This window comes from Genypterus blacodes, unplaced genomic scaffold (assembly GCF_046128005.1).
Source record: "Genypterus blacodes isolate CSIRO-AG114 ecotype Tasmania unplaced genomic scaffold, CSIRO-AGI_Gbla_v1 ptg000061l_1, whole genome shotgun sequence".
NCBI classification, from domain to species: domain Eukaryota; kingdom Metazoa; phylum Chordata; class Actinopteri; order Ophidiiformes; family Ophidiidae; genus Genypterus; species Genypterus blacodes.
Genome location: NW_027466873.1, coordinates 1,444,432 through 1,466,236, shown reverse-complemented (window position 1 = coordinate 1,466,236; position 21,805 = coordinate 1,444,432). Strand labels below are relative to the sequence as shown.

Below are 21,805 nucleotides of genomic sequence, written 5' to 3'. Positions count from 1 at the left end.
ACCAGCTTATTCACACTGCAGTGTATTTACAGTGATTTACAACAATGCTGTATCAAATATTGCAGTGTGCGTCATGTGCGGATACTTTGTAGCATTGCTGGGTGTTTCTGTACCCTTTATTTACCATTTTCATCTTCTGGTGCAACATACTTTCATCTAAGATATGTGTTGGCTTCATTAATATCCCCACACTCTGGTTTATGTCTTGATTGTGTTGCATCAGCTCATACAAGATCTGGCTATCGAGAACATTTGCACCTTTTTCTTAATCCTTTTGGTTTTTAGATGGGTTCTCATTAATATATCCTTAAAATCTCATGTACTAGGGCATCAACAAAGACATTATTCACAGCTCTGGGGGAAGGGGAGTTTTGTTGCATACAGGGCACACATCCAAGCACACACACGCTCACCAGGGAGCTGCAGAGCACAGCCCACTCACAAAAGTTACTGTGAATGCAGAAATGTACGCACAGTACTTCCTCTGCTATCAAAGCTGAATGGAGATGTAATAAAAAAAGGTTTGTCGCAAGCAACACAAACATATTTGGCTTTAATATAATTCCTTTCTGTTTGAATAGAGGATAAACCTGAAAGAAACTTCCCTTGAGAACACACTGCAGCTGTGTCCTGGGTGTGGTTGGTTCTAGTCCCCTGGTCCACAGAGCATCTACACCTGTGTGCCTCCAGACACAGATGCCACACCTAAGGAGTGAATTAGAAAGTGTAGGAACTGCCTCAGCCTATATATCTGGCTTGCTTTTCTTGGCATCAGAAGATACGGCAGGATTAGGCTGCAGCTGTAATAACTTTAAGTGTTATGCACCATTTTGGACTGGACTGGATTCTGGTGTGTTCCCCAATATGACATTAGTCTAAAATGGTATAATACTCCATTCATGTCGCATAAACATCAATCTACATGCACAGAATGATGTGAATCATCATCTCCCCTCATTTCTAATTTAACCTTTGTGTTTCTGTTTCCCTGATGAAAACAAAATCACCCTCATCCATGATTTGTTTTGACTGCTCTGTGATAGGAATGAGTCATTTCCGCCGTTGCACAGGGCCTGGGGTGGACTCAGGCTTATATAACAGCTGCATTCACAATGTACTTATTTAACGTGAATCAATTCTACCAAGTAAAACACATTAATCAATGCGTTCTATTGATTATTCACTCAAGTGGAGGACACTGTGGTCCACTTTTATAGCCTTCCATGGGTAACTGAAGAGTCGTTTACATCCATGTTTACACTGGAGCACTGAAATCATGTTTTCCCACGAGCCTTTGATGGTCATAAAAAGAGCCGCAGCAATGTTGTCAATAAAATGAAGCAACGTGGAGATCATTTGTTAACAGAGCAGGTGGGAAGGTCTTCATCAGAATCATGGTGGATCATCATTGTCTTCGTTCTAATGCAGCGATCTACTTTACTCTGTTGTGTTTCAAGACACTGATAGGAAAATTAAACTTTAAGCACTCAATTACAAACAATATTGACATATTTAGAAGATTAGTTGTGCTGTTCCTTCAAGCAAACATTTTAGGCACAAAGCAGACGTTCCTCAATTTCCAGAGATAATAGCTCTATTGTGATCACGTGGGTGCTAATAGATTTTGAACAAGCTGGTCAGTTAGTTGTTGGGTGATGAGCTTGTGTCTCTTTGTCCCAATGCTCGGGCTCAATGAGGCGGAATATGTGTGTGTGTGTGTGTGTGTGTGTGACGCGATGCCATCTGGTGACGCGGAACAAGTGGCATTGGTGTTGAATGTTGAATTTACGCACAAACTCGATCCCGGACACGGTCATTGTCAAATCCCGGTTCCTAAGGGCTCCATCCCTGGATTTAAATCTGACAGATTCATACAAACTCCAAGCTTTTGCTCAGACAGAAAACAAAACATTATGCGTTATAGTTATTTGGCTCGCAACATGGGAAGAATCCGGCCTAAATACAGCAACATATGCACACATGAGCGCGTTACCTACCATGCGTAACAGGCCAACACACACACACACACACACACACACAGCAATTGGAAGAATACTACTATGATTATTCTCATTGTTATTGTGGTGACTGATGTACAATAAAGGGGGGATCTGACACGGTTTGATAGATGACAGAAAAAGAGGATAGAAAGAGCTTTTGTCAGGGGAGGAGACGTCGCCAGAGAGAGAGAGAGAGAGAGAGAGAGAGAGAGAGAGAGAGAGAGAGAGAGAGAGAGAGAGAGAGAGAGAGAGAGACGGGGGCGGGGTTTTCGCCCAAGATGATGCCAACTCAAATCAAATTGCCATAGTGCAGCCGGAAAAAAGAGAGACGGCAGATGAGGATGAGGAGGGTGGAGCGGCTTCTTCTCCCTGGATATCGTCTCACTTCTCCCGGACATCATTTGATCCTGTTCCTTTAATAAGCCGCAGCTGTTTGTCACCGGCTCCGTTTGTTTGTAGAAAAAAAGATAAATACTATTTCTGTGTGTCCGTCGGTCGCTCCGCACACACCCATCACGTCCAGCCTCACACCATCTGTAGCCATGTCGGACTCTGAGGATATGACCGAGTTTGCCAGCATCGTGGAGCGGATCGAGCGAGGCGAGGTGAGTCGAGTCGAGTCTCATCCGGATGATTTACGGGTCCTGACAGGGAGGATCTGCCCGTCAAACTGCTCTGCCAGCCGGCCTGCAGCCTCTCACTGACACGATGATGCTGACAAAGAGTCCTACGTGGTCCAATATCACATGTTGGCATTAGAGACTATATGCTTTAGATGCCATTTAGGCTTTTTATTCCATTTACAAGGAAAGACATGTCCACATCATTGTCTTCCATCCAAGCTTTGATAATGTCACTATTCTTTTCTGTTACCATGCCTTAAAGCCACAGGGATGTATTCTATTCTTAGACAGCATGAAGAGTCTAATTAGAGGTCTGGTTAGTCTGAGATGGCACTGCAGGCCAAGGACAGATGCCACTCACTATGTGGGACACATGACGCTGCAGTGGCGAGGCAGAGCAAGGGGTTACTGAGGTTACCAGTTGGTATCATTGTGTGTGGTCCCTTGGCAGATGTAGCCAGTTGAAGAGGGATAATGTTGCCATGCAGCCTCCGTCCTCTACATGGACAAAACTGGGAGCCGCTTCTGCTATGCGGACTACTAAAATTTACACAGATCACTCATGTGCTGCCGTTTTGTGTAATCATGGCTCAAAGGGAGGTTTGTGTAAAGACAATTGACTCACTGGCCATCAGACTCGATGGAATCAGCAGTTTTGACAAAATCAATACATTTCTGGGATTAGTGTCTGAAAGTGAATATTGAGCTATATTTTGACCAACCCTTAACCTGCAGCAAACCTACCCACTAAAGGCCAAACTACCCCTTTACTGAGTTCAAGACACTATGGCTTGCAAGTGACAGAATTGCAAGTTTAGAAGTAAATTCAGCCCCAGTGACTACAATTCACCCTTTGTAGAACCAATAAACCTGCCAATGTGGTGGCTTCAACTCCTAAGCCACTTCTCTTGTGTCACTAGAGTATTAATGGCTGAAATAAACTCGGGAGGATCTGTGAGCCAAGATAGTATTGAGGAACCAGGCAGAATACAGTGTTTAAGACTTTATTTTAAATTCAATACAAGGCCCAGGGAAAAGCAGCCAAGGAAGAATCTTCAGAGTTTGTCTAAAAGAGAACATATCATGTAAATAGAGTTTTGTACATCCATGTTAACTTCATACATCTTATTTTCCTGGAAATGCGACAAGAGCAGCTACATTTACTCTTGCCTTTAATGATGCGGTTCCAGGTAGACTTTCACCCAAAACCTTCTTGAACTGAAATGTAAAAATCTTGTTCAATTGAGGAAATTCTTACTTCTCTGAACCCACGCAAGACTTGTAGCTATCCCACAACCTGAAGGCGTTTGTTGGGTTGCTCAGGCTCCTGGGGCTGCACAGGTGGGTAGTTGGGCTGATTTGGTGGCTGCTGGGGCAGGTAATTGAGTTGCTCTGGCCGCCTCTGGGGGAGCTGCAGGGGCCGCCTCTCAATGAGCGATTGGGGCTGCCCTAGCTGCCGGGGTGGGTAGTTGAGTTGCTCTGGCTGCCTCTGGGGAAGCTGCTGGGGCAGGTGGTTGGGCTGCGCTGGTCTCTGCTGGGGTGGGGAGTTAGGCTGCTGGGGCCGCCGCTGGGGTGGGGAGTTGGGCTGCTGGGGCCGCCGCTGGGGCGGGGAGTTGGGCTGCTGGGGCCGCCGCTGGGGCGGGGAGTTGGGCTGCTGGGGGAGCTGCTTCTCAATGAGCGATTGGGGCTGCCCTAGCTGCCGGGGTGGGTAGTTGAGTTGCTCTGGCTGCCTCTGGGGAAGCTGCTGGGGCAGGTGGTTGGGCTGCGCTGGTCTCTGCTGGGGTGGGGAGTTAGGCTGCTGGGGCCGCCGCTGGGGTGGGGAGTTGGGCTGCTGGGGCCGCCGCTGGGGTGGGGAGTTGGGCTGCTGGGGCCGCCGCTGGGGCGGGGAGTTGGGCTGCTCTGGCCGCCTCTGGGGGAGCTGCAGGGGCCGCCTCTCAATGAGCGATTGGGGCTGCCCTAGCTGCCGGGGTGGGTAGTTGAGTTGCTCTGGCTGCCTCTGGGGAAGCTGCTGGGGCAGGTGGTTGGGCTGCGCTGGTCTCTGCTGGGGTGGGGAGTTGGGCTGCTGGGGCCGCCGCTGGGGTGGGGAGTTGGGCTGCTGGGGCCGCCGCTGGGGCGGGGAGTTGGGCTGCTGGGGCGGGTAGTTGGGCTGCTCTGGCCGCCGCTGGGGCGAGTAGTTGGACTGCGCTGGCCGCTGCTGGGGCGAGTAGTTGGACTGCGCTGGCCGCTGCTGGGGCGGGTAGTTGGACTGCGCTGGCCGCTGCTGGGGCAGGTAATTGGACTGCGCTGGCCGCTGCGGGGGCGGGTTGTTGGACTGCGCTGGCCGCTGCTGGGGCAGCCGCTGGGGCCACTGCTGGGGCGGGAGGTTGGACTGCGCTGGCCGCTGCTCGGGCGGGTGGCTCAGGGGCAGCCGCTGGGGCGGGTAGTTGGGCTGTGCTGGCCGCTGCTGGGGCGGGTTGTTGGGCTGCGCTGGCCGCTGCTGGGGTGGGTAGTTGGGCTGCGCTGGCCGCTGCTGGGGCGGGTGGCTCAGGGGCAGCCGCTGGGGCGGGTAGTTGGGCTGTGCTGGCCGCTGCTGGGGCGGGTAGTTGGGCTTCGCTGGCCCCTGCTGGGGCGGATGGCTCAGGGGCAGCCGCTGGGGCGGGTGGTTGGGCTGTGCTGGCTGCCTCTGGGGTGGGTAGTTGGGCTGCGCTGGCCGCCGCTGGGGCGGATGGCTCAGGGGCAGCCGCTGGGGCGGGTAGTTGGGCTGTGCTGGCCGCTGCTGGGGCGGGTAGTTGGGCTGTTCTGGCCGCTGCTGGGGCGGATGGCTCAGGGGCAGCCGCTGGGGCGGGTAGTTGGGCTGCGTTGGCTGCCGCTGGGGTTTGGGCAGGTGGCTCTGGAGTGGGTAGCTGGGCTGCGCTGGCTGCCGCAGGTGGCTCTGGGGCTGCCGCTGGGGCAGGTGGCTCTGGGGCAGCCGGCTCTGGGGCAGCCGCTGGGGCTTGGGCAGGTGGCTCTGGGGTGGGTAGTTGGGCTGTGATGGCTGCCGCTCGGGCTGGTAGTTTGGCTGCGCTGGTCGATAGTTGGGCTGCGCTGGTCTGTGGCTCTCCTGGGACGGGTAGTTTGGCTGTGCTGGCCGCTGCTGGGGCAGGGAGTTGGGCTGCTGGAGTGGGCGGCTAGGCTGCTGCTGAGGTGGATATTTGAGCAGCTTTGGCAGGTCCTTTGGCGGGTAGCTCAGCTGCGGTGGCTGCTGCTTAGGCAGGTGGCTCGGCTGCTTGGGCCACCGGATCGGCAGCTGGCTCAGCTGCTTGGGAAAATGCTTGGGCGGGTAGTTGAGCTGGTTGGGCAGGTGCTTTGGCGGGTAGCTAGGCTGCTTGAGCTGCTGGCTCAGCTGTTTGGACGGGTGCTTTGGCAGGTAGCTCACCTGCTGAGGCAGCTCTACTGGGTACCTGGGCTTCATGGGTGGGGACCCAGGATGCATAGAAGGGAAACTTGGCTGAGGCATATTGCCTTTATTTGAGCTACCGGCACGTTTAGCAAATAGGTTTGAACTACCAAGAGAGCCAATGGTCAGTGAAGCTTCTACTCCTGTGTCAGAGCTCAAGTTTGAGTCTCCAGAACCGTCAGACTTCACAGGAAGTCCAATGCTGTAAGCTAGAGAACAGATAATCAATCATCCATGCAGCCAGTTTGGTCAGTGCCATCAAAGTTAAACTTACCATCTACATGATGCCTTCCTGAAGTTATCAAAGACACCAGCAGTACCCTAGTAAAGACATCCACAATTCATAAGCAACCAGGGAAATAGTTCAGCATTGATGATGCGACACAAAATCAGTCTGTGAAAGACATACCTCAGAAGAACTCCCATGGCTTCAGTCATAGCTGTAAGCCAATAAAGCCGCAAACTGAGCCTGTGCGCGCCTACCAGCCCACAGAACTGAACCAGTCTGATAAGAAATACTCGGTTCAGAAACCACTGCAGCTTTTTATAACCTGGTCCCACTCTGTTTGCTCTCTGATTAACAGGCCACAGATGGGCCTTGACCACACACAGGTGTAACGAATGATCTAATTGGAGTGATTGCTGCATATGCAGATTTTCAGTTTGAATTTTACCCAGTTTACAAAGTTTTGATTTCAACACCAAGCAGGGAAGTGGTAAACATTAAATGCATACAACTGAGTTGTGTTAAAACTTAAATTTAGTGAACAAATTTCCAATGACCAATTTTACTCAGAAATGACGTGTAAATGACTGTAAATGAAAATGGCTGTCAGGTTGAAATTAACTTCAACTGTGACCTCTACAGGAGTTCGGCCACTTTAAGGCTGACCCGAAAATAGAATCTGTGTCTAAGACTGCCTGTACATTTAGTTATTTCATGTAACTTGTATCATTATTATGTATCCTGTTCACATTATAGGCACTGACATTTAGACTCTGTTTACACTTGGTCATGTCATGTGTTTTAAGCCTCATGATTAATCTTGGGGTCTAAGTTCTAACGTCAAATATATGACCTTGATTTTATAATTACAATGCGTAAACAATTCTGATTGTGATTCTGTGACATTTATCAATTATTAGTCATTTGATTCAATATGAATGAATGAATAGGGTTTGCATTGGTACAGGCCACACTGTTGTGCCATCTCATGCAATATTGTTTGATTGGAATTGTTTTTATTGTTTTACATTTTCACATTCACAGATAAGAGGACCTGTCACGTGAGCAAATGCAGAGCTTTTGTATAAAGAAAAGTCATTTTCAAAATGTTTTATTCATAATCACAGTCAAAATCATTGCACTTAAATGCATGTAGAGTAGATTGAGTTGGACTAAAGTTGGAACTAAATCAAACATTATGAAATCATCATTCATAGTGAGCAAAGCCCCTAGTTTCGCCCCAGGAAACCCAGCCATCACCCCACCATTAACAACTGTGACATCAGAAGAACAATTCCTTTATTATCCCAAGCTTGAGAAATTCAGTTCATTCATTCAATTCATGGTGATGTCATCTATTTGCATCTCTCACTACATTAATGTGTATAATTTGTTTCTTGCAAATAAAACACAAAACACAACATAAAGATGTAAATGACACGAATGGCACCTGATGCACATGTTGGACCCCTGAACAATGTTTCTGCCACACTTCCACACATGTTCCCTCCAACTATAGTAATAAGAGACCAAATGGAATCATATGAGAAAGTGACATACACGCACCCATACTATCCGAATAGAATCCTAATACAAAAAGTGGCCAAGTGTAAACGTATCCCATGGAGCTTCACCCCTCCTCTCTCTCTCGCTCTCTCCCTCACACACACACCCTCCACCCCCCGCAGCAGTGAATTGGCTGCTGATTCACCGCAGCCCTGCAGCGTCACTCCTCAGTTTAAACTCCCTCACTCGTCTTTCTCTCCCTGTAACCCCGGCTCGTCTCGGCGTGTTTGTTGTTCCCCAGGCGGATAAGTCGCCTCTCCTCTCCTCAGTGTTCGTATCGGTCACATTCGTCCCTCGGCATGTCTGCAGAAACGCGGCGCAGCAGCAGCATAATAATGGGGGTAAGTGGCGACAGAAACGGAGGCTTTGTGCGGTTTTGAACGCTCGATAGAAGTGTGTTTCGGCTCGTCATTGTGAAGAGCCTGTAGCTTCTCCTCCCCACTCCTTAGCCGCAAACTTCTCCACACATACACGAGGAAGAAGAAGGAGAGGAAACTAAAGCCAATGCGCGCCCATTCATTGTTGTTTGGAACCATTGTTTGGTTTAATAAAGCGCGTTTGGTCGCGAATAAGCTTGGGAACAGCTTTGTTTGCCGATTCCGTTTAAACTTCCTCTCTACTCCGGTTTATTGTCCATAAACACGTGTGGAGGCGTTTTCTTAAAGTGATGTTTGAGGAGATTTACGCGTTTGTCTTTCTGTTGTAGCGGCCGTGGAGTCAACAAGTCTCATATTATGGACTTATTCGAAATGTTAGAATGTGCTGTTGGAAATGTACATTTGCTGTTTGTCTATATTTAGCCAGTGGTTAATCCTGCCTTATGCAATGTAACAGAAACATGGTAAAGATTATCTCGGTGGTTGTTACTGGTCATGCAGAGGCTGTACTGCAGTTTCCAGGGTTTTAAATTGTTATTCCACCATATTTTAAGGGGCGAAATTATAGTTACTCAAGAAGATTACTAAGATGTACTTTACAACACTATAGTATGGACGAAGTCAATAAATATAGCACAGAAATTCAGCTCTAGCAGCAACCATGTAGGTCAACAGGCTCAATAACATTGATGATGTGGCTGCGAAATGTAAACAAGGATAACGCTGTGTAAGGAGATGCAAGCAGTGCGCCATGTTGTGGTGTAATGGAGCAACTTTATGTGATAAGATGGACTGGGATGGAATTCATGTTTAGAAATGTTTAAAATGAGGGGGTTGATCATTGGGGAAGTCTCAGAAATGTAGACCTGTGGAAAGTAGAAGCTAGAATTGTAGATGAGGTGCGTTCTGCAGCAGGAACATGCTCTGATCATAGGTTTAGAAACTATCTATACCATTAAATACAAGTACAGTTGCCAATTTAAAAATGTCAATGTTTTGCTTGATGTCTTTTTTCCCCTAAGTCATTCGAATTTCCTTGTGTATCATATATTAAAAAGACATTGAGGCCAGAAATCCAAAATGTAAAAGTTAGTGTTTTTGACGCATCTCTGTCCTCAGGTCCCAATCAAGAACATTGAGAGGGAGCTGATCTGCCCCATCTGTAAGGAGCTCTTCACCCACCCTCTGATCCTGCCCTGCCAGCACAGCATCTGCCACAAGTGCGTCAGGGAGCTGCTGATGCTAAACCTGGACGACTCATTTGACGGCGGCTCCGAGTGCTCCATGCCCGGCAGCCCGCGCTCCAGGGTTCCCTCCCCGTCCATGGAGAGGCTGGACCGGCTGGCACGAACAGGTGGGTCGCGGGGTAAGAAACCAAAAAGTGTGTGGTTTTCGGTAACTCCCTACTCAATGCCAAGAGTGTGTGTTTATGTGTACTCTTTTCAGACAGGTGTGTTCTATTTAAGCCCAGAAGATCTCAGCGATGAAACCTCTCAGTTCTGCTGCGCTAAAAGCTCAAAAGCGAGTTAAGGCATTAGTGGCAACAGTGCTCGCAGTGTTGTTGGGCGGGCGGATTGTGCGAGTTGTTATGTGAGCCGATGGGAGCTAATAATGGGCCCTCCTTCTGAACTCGGGGAAATTAAAGTATCGAGTGCATCCGCGGCCATCTGTGATATCCTTTCAGGAAGGAGACATTATTGGTGTATGAGTAAGTTCTACTTCCTGTTACAGTATCTGCCTCCTTCGTTGATGTTTGCGCGTTAGCTCTGCCGTCACCTCAGGTGTTGGTCCCATTCAGCAGGTGTGGATTTCTGTAAACATACAATCTGCCTGAATAGAAAGCACAACAGGGAATGTTACTTAAAGCAATGTTCTCATTTCTGGAACCAATAAGCAAATATTCAGCAAAGCCAAATTTAACTTTGGGAGCAAATAAGCCTATGATATACTATGCGGGTCTAAATGTGGAGCCGACTTGTCTCCTCCGCCCTCTCGTGTCCTAGATAAACTAGAACAAACATAAAAAAAAAACGATTTAGATAATTAACAGCGCTGTCACAACATCATCAGTCATCACGTCTTCCCCTGATCCTGTCTGGCTGTTCAGGTTTCATTGTGGAAAGCGGAGGAACTCGACAAGTTGCAGCCCAGTCTGGTGAGAGAAAAGAAACGTTGACAAGCCGTCTCAAGTCCCTAATTGTCTGTCTGCCTGTCTGCCTCTAAAGGCCCCCGGGGCACACAACATCCCCTTCAATCATACAAGAGCTCATGCATTCATTTAGAAAATCTCTGAGACAGAACAGGGGAGAGAGAATCATTTACTTTCCGTCATTCATTGCATATACACGTTTTGGGATTATTATGCAGGTGTCTGAGGAACGCACACCTGGAAGCCCCCTTTAAGATGTTAAAAGCCCTGGGAGATAATGAGCTGGGGGAGAAGACAATATGCCAGTATTTGAACTTCCAACATTCCCATCTAACATTTCCATGGACTCTGCTCGCCACATGGCAACGCCGCGGCCGAGCCTCAGCGGGTCTTTGAAAACAGCACGGCGGGACACAAGGCCGGCTTTCTGTGGAGTGAGAGCTCTGGGACGCATGCCATTTCCACAAAGCCGTCCTCTCATTTGCACTCTTGTCCACCCCTCTAGGCAAGACCAGGGGCTCGCATCAAGAGGATAAGAGCGGTGCTGAAGGTGCACTTCAGCATTAGTCTGTAATTCCCCCCTCCTAACCAAGTCCCAACGGTGAAAACGAACTCGGATAAGTCCTCTCAAAGTGAGCAGGACCGGTGTTGAGCCGTCTCAGGCCCAGACTCTAAAGAATAAACCTGCAGCCATTCTTCCAAAATGCCAAGTGGCCTCTGAGCAGCGCTGTGGTGTGAGAATGTGAACAGAGGAGCAGATCTGGGGAATAAAAAGCCCTCTGAGGTGAATAAGTTCCTCCCCCATTCAGACTGGCTCCGACCTGAATGAGTTCATTCTTCCCCAGCAGAACTGCATCTGTTTACATAGGAAACCATCAAATCTTACTGTAGAGTAAACAAATCTCAGTCTGTGCTGAGGCTCACAGGAACACACGTGTCTGAAAGTCATTTTTGTGTTCTTGTACAGGCTAAACGCTCCGTGTTCAATAAGGTCTTTTTCCACGTTAAGTGCATTTAATCCGCAGCTTACAAAACATTTCTCAGCGTGTACAGGAAACCTTGAAGGACGTTATGAGCACATTACTTCTCGGCGACTAACCACACTGTCACGCCGCGTTCAACAGATCGCCGGTAGTCATGGTGACGCAACCTGCCCGTCAGGAATGAATGAGGGATTAGGTGCACGGGGCAGAAGAAAGGACTTATGGCTATATTTATCAGAGTGCAGCTTGGGCTGGCCGGGCTGCTGCCATGACTCCATCATCAGCTTTGTTCCATCTTTGCACTGCTCAAAGAGGGCCGGATGTGTTTTTTTAATTAATTTATTTTATTTTCTTACAGCTAACTCTTGATGATCAAATTGATGAGTAACTTTGTGTTGTTTTTAAGATTTTAGACGGACTTATTTGAGTCCCGAAAAGTAACATTTTGTGCTCCAACAAGATCACAAATCAAGAGTTAATTGCACTTTGCCAGCTGTTTAACACTCTGTTTGCATTGTGTGTGTGTGTTTGTTTGTCTCGACTCGGCCTCAAATGGTTTTGGTTCAGTCTGAATTCTTAGTTGTCTTTTTCTTTCCGATGAATTTGTCTTTTCAAAACAGTTTTCACGTGTCACCTCACATTGTGCATTGATGTGTGTGTGTGCTTTTTTTTCTCCTTTTTTTTTTTTTGTCTTGTTGGTCTCACTCTCACCTCTCTGTTCATTGCTTGCAGCCTCAGTGCGAAGGTCGTTTGGGAGTCGAGGTAGACGAGGGCTCCGTGTTTTGAGTAGCTGTAGTAGTGAGTACCGTGTTACTAGAACCCCCCTCCCTCTGTAAAACCCTCGTTTGATTCTACTCCTTCTCTGCTCCATCTACTGTAGCCGTAACACCACCACCACCACACACACCACCAACACTGACCTGGTCTCAAACTCAAAACGTCAGCGCTTTCTTCCCAAGTCGAGTCCGAAGGCTCAGGCAGACGGTGGCGTAAACTGCGCGTCACACAGTTTGATGATTATTGTCAAGATCCTCAACGTCGTCCCTCCCATAAGGCTATGAACAGTGTGTTTCTGACCACGACAACGGAAATGAAGAACAAATCAGTAACTGCTGTCTCACCAGCCGAGTTTTGCTGTAGTCAGAAAAGTTACTTACTGGATTTTAATCAACTCTAGTGTCGTCTAGGTAACGGTCATATGCCGCTTAAAGGGGTCCACTGAGCTGAAGTAACAAGTTTGCTCCCCAGATGCAAAATAGGGATGAAACGAAAGGAACACAGAGGAAAGCAGATTTACGGGAGACGAGATGTGAAAGTGCTCAGCAGGGGGGATTTCAGGCGAGGAGAATTGAAAAGAGGCTGAGGACGTTGCCTAGGAGTTGGTGGAGGCGTGTGTGTTTGTGTGTGTGTGTGGCTAAGCCTTGCATTCATTTGCTTAACCATGAAGGCTAATAAAGCAGCTTTCATAAGAGGCAATGTCAGGCTATGTGCCGCAGATACACACACACACACACACACACACACACACACACACACACACACACACACACACACACACACACACACACACACACACACACACACACACACACACACACACACACAGGAACAGACCTACAATCTGTTTGGGCTGTAGGGTGAAGTGTGCAGTCATTAACTATCGCCAAGATTTTATTAAATTCCAGACAATCAGACTACTCCTCTTTCTTTGTCAGCACTGATGGATAGTTGGCAGTTGTCGTCATTCAAATGAAGCCAGGGTTGGAGGTGCTCAGTGGATGTTTTTAAGAAAACATGCCCAAGTGATAATCTGCCATCCAATAACAAATCCACACAAGACCAGGAGCAGTGTCATGGAAACGAAATGGAATAGCAGTAACCGGCCAAAAAAAACCCAAGTGATAAGAAAGCACAGCAAGTAGACGTTCGACAATATATTTGTTTCTCTGTTCCGACTGCTCTCACTCCTCGATTCAATATTAACTCAAGTGTGTGTGTGGGGGCCGGGGGGGCGCTGCTGATTGGTGCTGAAAATCAAACCCCGTCTGCACAAAAGGAATCGATTTGTCAGTTTATGCCCCCCCCACATATCGATCTGCAGACTGGACTACCACACACACATGCACACACACACACAATTTACCTCCGGCATGCGTGTGTGATTCGCTCACACCTTTTACTGCCGACCAGAGAACTCCAGCGTCCGTATGTGCAAAGCCCTCGATGTGAAGAACCTGCAAGCCGCTAAGACCAAAATCCAGACTGAAGCAATAAAAGTCGAGTTTATCACTTAATCACCAATGTTCAAAAAACAAGGCGAAGCCAAAAAGTGAAGAAATTAAAGATGACACACTGTGTGTAAGGTTCTCTGTTATGTATCCCATCTGCCTATCTGGGAGCGTCTCGAAGAACTTTCCTGACCTGCGTTCCGAATCGAAATGTTGTTCTTTCTCGGTCTTGACCAAGCAGTATAGTTGAAAATTCGGGCGATGTAACTCTGCTCCTTAACCATCACCATTAACCGAGACATGCTTCAACTACATCGGAACGCAGGTCGGAAAGGTACAAGATTCTCCACTAATGGTGTCCATAAAGGCCCCAGTATGAATCGCAAAAGACCTCCAGCTCCCAATGCCGTCCTCTGTTCATCAGTGTTCTTCATCGCCCTCGCCACTTTCTGTTCGTCATCACCACGCCGTTCATTTCACCTGCAGTATATAAACTCCGATGGCTGTCAACTGATCACAGTAGTTTTCAGATCACAGAGGGAGAATTTGTGTGCAGACGGTAAACCCTCAGTCCCACTGCATGCTCACGGCTACACAGGCACTCTGATTAGTTGATGTGGTTGTTGTTCTGCTGCTGCTGCCTCTCCACCCCTCAGACCCTAGACCTTTGCAGAAGTGCTGTGTGAAATCGTCTTGTTTGAAGTGTTTTGTGCGCCTGAGGAGTGTTTGATTTAATTCGCAGGTCCTCGGAAACGAAGTGGGAACGCACGCTTGCAAAACGAGATAAATCCAGCACTCCTCTCGTCCCCTGTCCCCCAGAAACGTGAAGCATTTCTGTCATTTATTTCTCTGTCTGTGTCGTGACATCAGTTTGCCGGCTTTTGCTAATTTAAAGTTTGTAACCGTGTGTTTTGCTCTGCCTGTGTCGTGGCCTTGTGTACAGTTCCTGTGTGTGTCTCTGTGTGTGTGCATCTCTTGTTACGTGCTGCTGCATCGGTAACAAGCTGAATGCCGTGAGAAACTCTTAAAAGCAGCGTTGCTTTAAGAGCCGTCTTGTTGTCATGTGAAAATAAGTGTCGCTGCATTGAACTGGACACTTGATATGGAAACGGCTTGCTGTTGCACATTTCGTCTTTGTTTTGAATTGTTGCGACGCTTTGTCTCAATATACTTCATTTCTGTTAATTAACATGCATTGGTTACTCATTTTGATTGATTTGTTTCTTCTATTTTCTTTCTCAAACCTGTCCAGGTCATTGTGGGCACTTAAATCAAACATTCTTCATTTCGTTGTGTTGGAAAGTCTGGAATGATTTTCAGTGCAAAATGAATTTCGCAACAAGACAAAATGTTCCCTCTTAGTTCCAAGGATGCAGTCTTCCCCTTTACTTGGCCCCTGAGATGTTCCCTTTCCTTTTATATTTGTTTTCCTGTATGACAGCTGCTTGATAGGTGTTTGCTTTGGCTCACACACGTCATCTTAGAGCAGTGATCATTATGGAACCAACGCACAAAGGAAGGAGACTTGCAGAGGCCCTATTTAAATCTTAGTTTTTTCACTTGGTGCTGTCAAAGGCCTGAAGATAATAAAGGCCACTTGATGATGATGATGTAATTGAATTACTTACATTCTATTGAACTTTCTTTGCTCCATAAAACTATGATGTCACAATAGGGCCTCAGGCAAGTCTAGAACCTTTTTCCAATCCATCCTTTCTCCGATCACAATGGGGTCTTTTCTCACTCCACCTTCTCCTCTCCAGGCTCCATCTCGTCACCGGGGTGGCGTCGCGGCTCCGTGACCCCCCGGGTCACCGCCATCGCGTGCCCCGGCTGTCAGCACGACATCGACCTCGGTGAGCGCGGCATCAGCATGCTGTTCCGCAACTTCACCCTGGAGAGCATCGTGGAGCGCTACCGGCAGGCGGCTCGGGCGGCCGTCGCCATCATGTGCAATATCTGCAAGCCGCCGCTGCAGCAGGAAGCCACAAAGAGCTGCATGGACTGCAAGGCCAGCTACTGCAACGAGTGTTTCAAGCTGCACCACCCCTGGGGAACGCCCAAGGCCCAGCACGAGTACGTCGGACCAACCACCAACTTCAGGCCCAAGGCAAGTACCATCACTGGCCACTAGAGGCTTGACTCTTCAGCTCGGCTGTTGTTTACCCAAAGCGCAAGGAAAGCCAATGCAAATGTTTTGATTTCGTAGGGCTACTGACGCCTCTCTGGAGATAAAGTAGTAAGATCAGCTAATGTTCCTCAGCTACTGTGAGTGCTAATGTGGATCTTGAAATTTGCTGAAGTCAACTTCTATTTAAAGAGACCTCAGGAAATGGCTCAGACTTGTCTGCATGCTGTCAAACTTCCTGTTGCACTTCCGCCGTGGCTGTAGTGTAACTGAGCGTTGCATTAAAGCGTGTGCCCAAGTGTTTTTGGGGCTGTAATTTTAACTAATTCATGCGGTTCTCAAATGTTACCAGGTCCTCATGTGTCCGGAGCACGAGATGGAGAAGGTGAACATGTACTGTGAGGTCTGCAGGCGACCTGTGTGTCACCTGTGCAAGCTGGGCGGATCCCACGCCAACCACAAAGTTACGTCCATGAGCAGCGCCTACAAGATCCTCAAGGTGTGTGTGTGCGGTCGATACAAAGAAGTTTGTTTTCCTGTATCGGAGAATAATGCCACTGTTTCTCACCTCTTGATACAAATTAAACTGTCACATAGATAAGCACAACACAGCCTTGGCAAAGTGAAAATACAGAGATTAAACACTAATATGCTACTTGTGACTAATGACATTTTGGGGGCCGAACTGTGCAAAGAGAAAGTAGAATAATCTACAGAGTTGTTACTTGAGGAGGAGGAGAGACCATCAGTGTTTCACCCTTTTGTCACAAGATGTATTCAATCAAGTTTGATCGTAGCCAAAGCTTTCATTCTCTCGATTCCGCCCCGGAACAAAAACCCTGGAGTTACTTTACTGCTGTGCCACCCGCTGGCCGCTGCCTCAGTCTCTCATCCCCTGCTGTATAATTCATGTCTGACCTCCGCCGTAGATATAGATTTCCATCTGCCTAGAAACGGCAAACTGAGCTCGCTCTCCAGGTTAGCGCTAATTTAATTTGGCCTGCCTTGCTCAGCAGCGTTTTTGTTTGGTCCGATCTACTGAAATAGTTTAGGTTTGGCTTGAAGGGAGACCCGATTCCTGCAATGTCCAGCTTAAAGTTAAACGTGTTTAATAGCGAGTTCATCAGGCTGCTGCCGTGAAGGGTCCAGCCTGATGCAGTTGACCGGTTGTTTAGCCGACCAAAGTGTAATCTGTGTGAAATCCAATCGGCCGCTCTGTTGACACAAACGCTCCAGTGATTAATATTTAATGAGACCATTTGTTCCACATGATTTTGTTGTTGTTGTCGTATTCTCCAATTGATTGGAGCTATATGAGACATCCTGCGCAGGCCTGGAAACCTTTTGTCGGCCGGGAAGTAGTTGTGAGTTTCAGTTTCCTTGAACACTCTGTGGGTGTTATGTAGGGATTCTGTAAACACAAACACACACGCATATTCCCGATCTCAACCAAACAGGGGCAGTTGGAGAGTAGACTTAGTCAAGTGGAGTCAAGTTTATTGGAACGGCTCCCGGCTATCACACCTAAAAAGTAACGTCTCAGTTAAAAATGGAGGAAACGTCACATGAGAGGCGTTTTGGAGCGGGTGTGTAACAAGAGCCATAGGTGGGGAAAGAAACACAGAGAAGAGATGTAATGATACAGGAAAATGTAAATAAATACCACACTAGAGTCCCGTGTGGGCCCCCTTATTTTTCAGGAAAGGTTGGGAGGTCAGAGCTGCTGTGCTTAATGCAATGCACACTGCTGAGCTGATACGTTTGCCTTGGACCGTTTTTGCATGCTTACATTTTTCCGGCCTTATCAAACCTCTGTTGTCTTTGCTCCTGAACTGTTCTCTCACCAGGAGAAGCTGGCCAAGAGTATCCATTACCTCATTAGCAAAGAGACCCAGGTCAGGACTCAGATTACCGATCTGGAGCTGCTCATCCATCAGACTGAGGTAAGAGCGCTGACTCACGCTGCTGCAACTCCACCATCTTTCCTAAACACTTCATAACAAACCCCTGCAAGGTTTGTTCTTTCGTTTTAAAACATTTACTTCAACACGAACGTTTTTCTTACATTATTTGATCTCCAACGTTGGTGGAGTTAGGACTGGATATAATTTAAGAGTTTACAAAAGAGTATAATGGGAGAAAAAAAATCTTGTATTGTATTGGTGCAGCTTTTGCTTTGCAGAGATGAAGTGATGTCTTTTTGACTATGACATTTTCTGAATCAGGTTTGTTCACTGCTAGATGTGATCTTTAAATGTGTTATGTTGATAGAGAGGGTGGGTCAATAGTACTACATGTGAATCAGTCCGAGAAGTACTGTAGTTCATGAATAATGCCTCATCATGCCCTTTCCATTCGACGTGTGTGTGGAGCTGTGGAACCCAAATGACAAACATCACAGTGATAGGGTAACAGCCCAAACCTTATGCGTCAATCCTCCTTTCTGAAGTTCCCCTTTAGATATTTTCTGGAAGCGAGTTGTTCCTTCAGCCTGTCACTTCTGGTTTCTAACCCTGAACCTCCACGTCTGACTGAAGCACTGAACCGCTCCCTCTAAACGGCCCGATTCACCTTCAGAATGAACGCGTCTCATGGAGAAAGTGAACGTCTAAATAGCTCACCGGGAAGTTGAAGAACGAGTTTAACAATTAAACATTCTCTATGTGTGCATAAGGAGACAGCATGCAAACCACACAAACAAAAAGTGCAGGATTTGCATACTAGTTCCCCTTTCTGTGCCTCTGGTTTCTCTGACCTTAGTGTGTCTGTGTCCTATGGCATTCCAATGTGCACACACCAGTTTGCTGCAGTTCTGGTGTTTAGAATAGAGGTTGATGTGATCAGGAGATGGTTGTGTTTTTGGAACAGTGTATGATTCTGTCTTATTGTCTTCTACATACTTCATTGCACATCGCCTACAAGTTTAACATGAATGCTATGTCATGATATTGATTAACCAGTTTATGGTGATTATGTCATGGTTGACGCTTCTTTACTGTGGCATTGTTTACTTCTGAAGGCTGATGGGAGCATCGCCTCTACTCCACACATGCTTTCATGTCATTAACATCGAATATGTTGCTCTTCTAAAGGAAAATGGTCAGCTGTCCGAGCAGCAAGCCAACGAGCACTTTGAGCGTCTGTTTGAGACCCTGCAGGAGAGAAAGTCGGAGATGCTGCGGTCCATCGAACAGTCTCGCAACCGCCGTTTGGACCAACTCAAGACTCAGGTGCAGCTAACAGAAACACAGCCTTGAAAGGAAGCCAGCGCTATTCGATACAAAGTCGGAGTCAAACTCGTTACTGAAACGATGACCTCTGCAAAATGTTTCCCAGGTGGACGAGTACCAAGGCATGCTGGAGAACAGCGGCCTGGTGGGCTACGCTCAGGAGGTCCTGAAGGAGACGGACCAGTCCTGCTTTGTACAGACTGCAAAGCAACTGCACATCAGGTAAGACTTCAAAGCACCAGAGAGAGAAAGATATGGAAGCTTTATGTTAAAGAATTATTATGAATAATACAAAACAGAGCCAGAGGAATAAATACATTTCAACTCGGACTACTTCTTCATTTATCAGCAGTTATCTGCTTGCATTGCCTGATCTCTGGATGTGTACACACCTCGAACAATAAACGTGTGGCTCAGCTTGGCATTTTCTGTTTGTAGTTTTGCTCTCAGCACTTTGTACTCTTCCACACTGGAGAATTACATTGAAGCATCTCGCTAGATATATATTGCAGCTGATCTGACTCTTAATAACTATGCAGCACCTCTGACTGGTTGGTTGGTCAAAATGGTAAGAAAGAAGAATTATTGTGTTTAAGTCTTTGAGCGACTCGGTGTGTGTCAGGAGTTTAAACATACAAAGGTGCAAAGTCACGTTGAGGTGGAGGAAACAGCCTTGAGGAGGACGATGAAGAGTGGAGTCCATGTTAACGCTCTAAGTGTCTCCAGCACTAAGCTGCCTAATTGATCTCCATTAGAAGCTCTGGGTATTTAGGGAACATTTTCACTTTCAAGAGCACGATACTCTGGGGCTTTCTTAATGTTTCCTTCCACCCGGACTGTTTTTCACCGACAAAAGACAATTTAAGTATAGATCCAAGTCATGTCATAATGAGCTCACAGTGCATTAAAATTTCAAAGAGCCTCTAGTTCTTTTTCCTAAGCTTTCCTTGCTTTTGTTGTTTCTTTTTTATGTTGAGCATTTGCATGTTAGTGCTCAGTTAAGCTCAAGCAGAAATGTTCTGTCCATGTTGCAGATTATGTCTTTACAATGCCTTTTCGTGCCCTAGATGTCTTATTGGGCCATAAATACATTACATTACATTACATTACGATCATTTGGCAGACGCTTTTATCCAAAGCGACTTACATTACATTATATTACCACCCTTCGCAGAGGGGGGAGCAATTGAGGGTTCGGTGCCTTGCTCAGGGGCACCTCGGCAGGGACTCGAACCGGCAACCCTCCGGTTCTTAAGCGGAAGCTCTACCCACTCGACTACTGCCTCCCCATAAGAGTTAATACTGTGTGTGTGTGTGTGTGTGTGTGTGTGTGTGTGTGTGTGTGTGTGTGTGTGTGTGTGTGTGTGTGTGTGTGTGTGTGTGTGTGTGTGTGTGTGTGTGTGTGTGTGTGTGTGTGTGTGTGTGTGTGTGTGTGTGTGTGTGTGTGTGTGTGTGTGTGTGTGTGTCTCTTTTAGAATCCAAAAGGCCACTGACTCTCTGAGGACCTTCCACCCTGCGGCGGACCCCTGCTTTGATGAGTTTGTGCTGGAAACCTCCAAAGAAGAGACTCTGCTCAAAGAGATGTGCTTTGGTGGAGGTAGATTCATCTCCACATCTGCTCAACCGCATCTGATGTGTTTATTTTCCTACATGGCGCTTCATGGTGTTGGGGTCAGGGATAGTTGTGGGTTCTTCCAATGTTCTGTCGGGTCACATACTTCCATGTGATGCGTACAAAAGTCAAAGCTTGACCACTAATGACTGGAAAAAGAAAATGCGGTGACATTTATGGTGCTTCTATTCATCAGCCAGCATAAAGACATTCTTTGTTCCCGTGTCCTCTTTACCATGACAAAACATCGACGTTGATATAGAGCTTTGCCATTTGCAACATTCAGCTCATTAAATAAGCTTTGGAACAAGTGGAAACGGTCAGAATAAGCAGCGTGTCATCACCTGTCCATCACGAGCACCGCCCTGTGAACGGTGCTGTGTTAAGAGGGCAGAGGTCACCTGCAGGCTGCTAAGTTGGCCAAACAGGATTTTGCTGCTCCAAAAGCTCATTGGATATAACGGCAAAAGTGTAGAAGATCAATAAATAGTTGCTAAGATCAATCATCCGAAGTCAACAGATTCACCACTACCTGAATGCAGTGGCTGCATGTAGGCGGACAAGTAATGTAATGTCCAGTAATCAGAGTAAGGCATTAATTGGCTGGATAGGTTTACACGGATCTTGTTCCAAGTCTTTTTCATGGCTGAAAACGCCGGTCTGCAGTTTTCCAACACGAGCCAAACTTGAAGCTTCTCCTGTATCTCTTAGCCTCTCATAACTGGCAAACACCCAGCGCAGCACCTTCAGTTTGGAATATGGCGCTTCCTGTCTTACATGGGAGTGCACGTTTCTTATCATGGTTACGGTGAATCAGACTTAAGCGTAATCGCCTTAAGCATTATCTCATTAATAAGAGCGTGGCGTTCGTTTACTTGGCCTTTGCTTTATCCACATTCCTGCTGAAATCACATTAGTGTTGGATGATTGGTGTGCGTCTCAATTGTCATCTGAATAAGTTCGACAAAGCTCAAGACAAGGGATGGTTGTTTCAGTGACTGATGTACTTGGACTAGACTCATTTCTGGATTTGGATGTTCTGATAAACAATAGGATGGATTTGTTTGTCCAATTGAACACATTTAATGTTTGCTGCGTTTGAGAAAAGTGATTGAAACAAGTCCAGATGGAGAAAGAACCCAGCAGACTGGGTCACCATCTTTACAGAATCATCTGGGCTAACTGGGTCAGTGTAGCTGCATATATAAATAGGATAGGAGAAGGAAAGTAAAACATGCTGTTATCGAGCATTGGTGGGGTGGGGGATG

General features: G+C 47.1%; 2 protein-coding genes across 3 annotated transcripts in view; both read left to right on the top strand.

The window, feature by feature from the left end:
• Window positions 1–21,805, top strand: part of pggt1b (protein geranylgeranyltransferase type I, beta subunit) — a 123,073-nt gene that overhangs the window by 11,561 nt on the left and 89,707 nt on the right. The window lies entirely within an intron of this gene.
• trim36 (tripartite motif containing 36) overlaps window positions 2,543–21,805 on the top strand; it is a 28,812-nt gene continuing 9,549 nt past the window's right edge. Inside the window, exons 1-9 of one of the 2 annotated variants that reach the window (XM_076153997.1) lie at window positions 2,543–2,605; window positions 9,327–9,561; window positions 12,072–12,101; window positions 15,331–15,677; window positions 16,048–16,194; window positions 17,543–17,638; window positions 18,788–18,925; window positions 19,032–19,147; window positions 20,401–20,522. In XM_076153997.1, coding sequence (XP_076010112.1) covers window positions 2,543–2,605; window positions 9,327–9,561; window positions 12,072–12,101; window positions 15,331–15,677; window positions 16,048–16,194; window positions 17,543–17,638; window positions 18,788–18,925; window positions 19,032–19,147; window positions 20,401–20,522 — 1,294 coding nt within the window. Of the gene's footprint in view, window positions 2,606–9,326; window positions 9,574–12,071; window positions 12,102–15,330; window positions 15,678–16,047; window positions 16,195–17,542; window positions 17,639–18,787; window positions 18,926–19,031; window positions 19,148–20,400; window positions 20,523–21,805 lie in introns of both variants that reach the window. The other variant, XM_076153996.1, reaches the window with a different exon arrangement.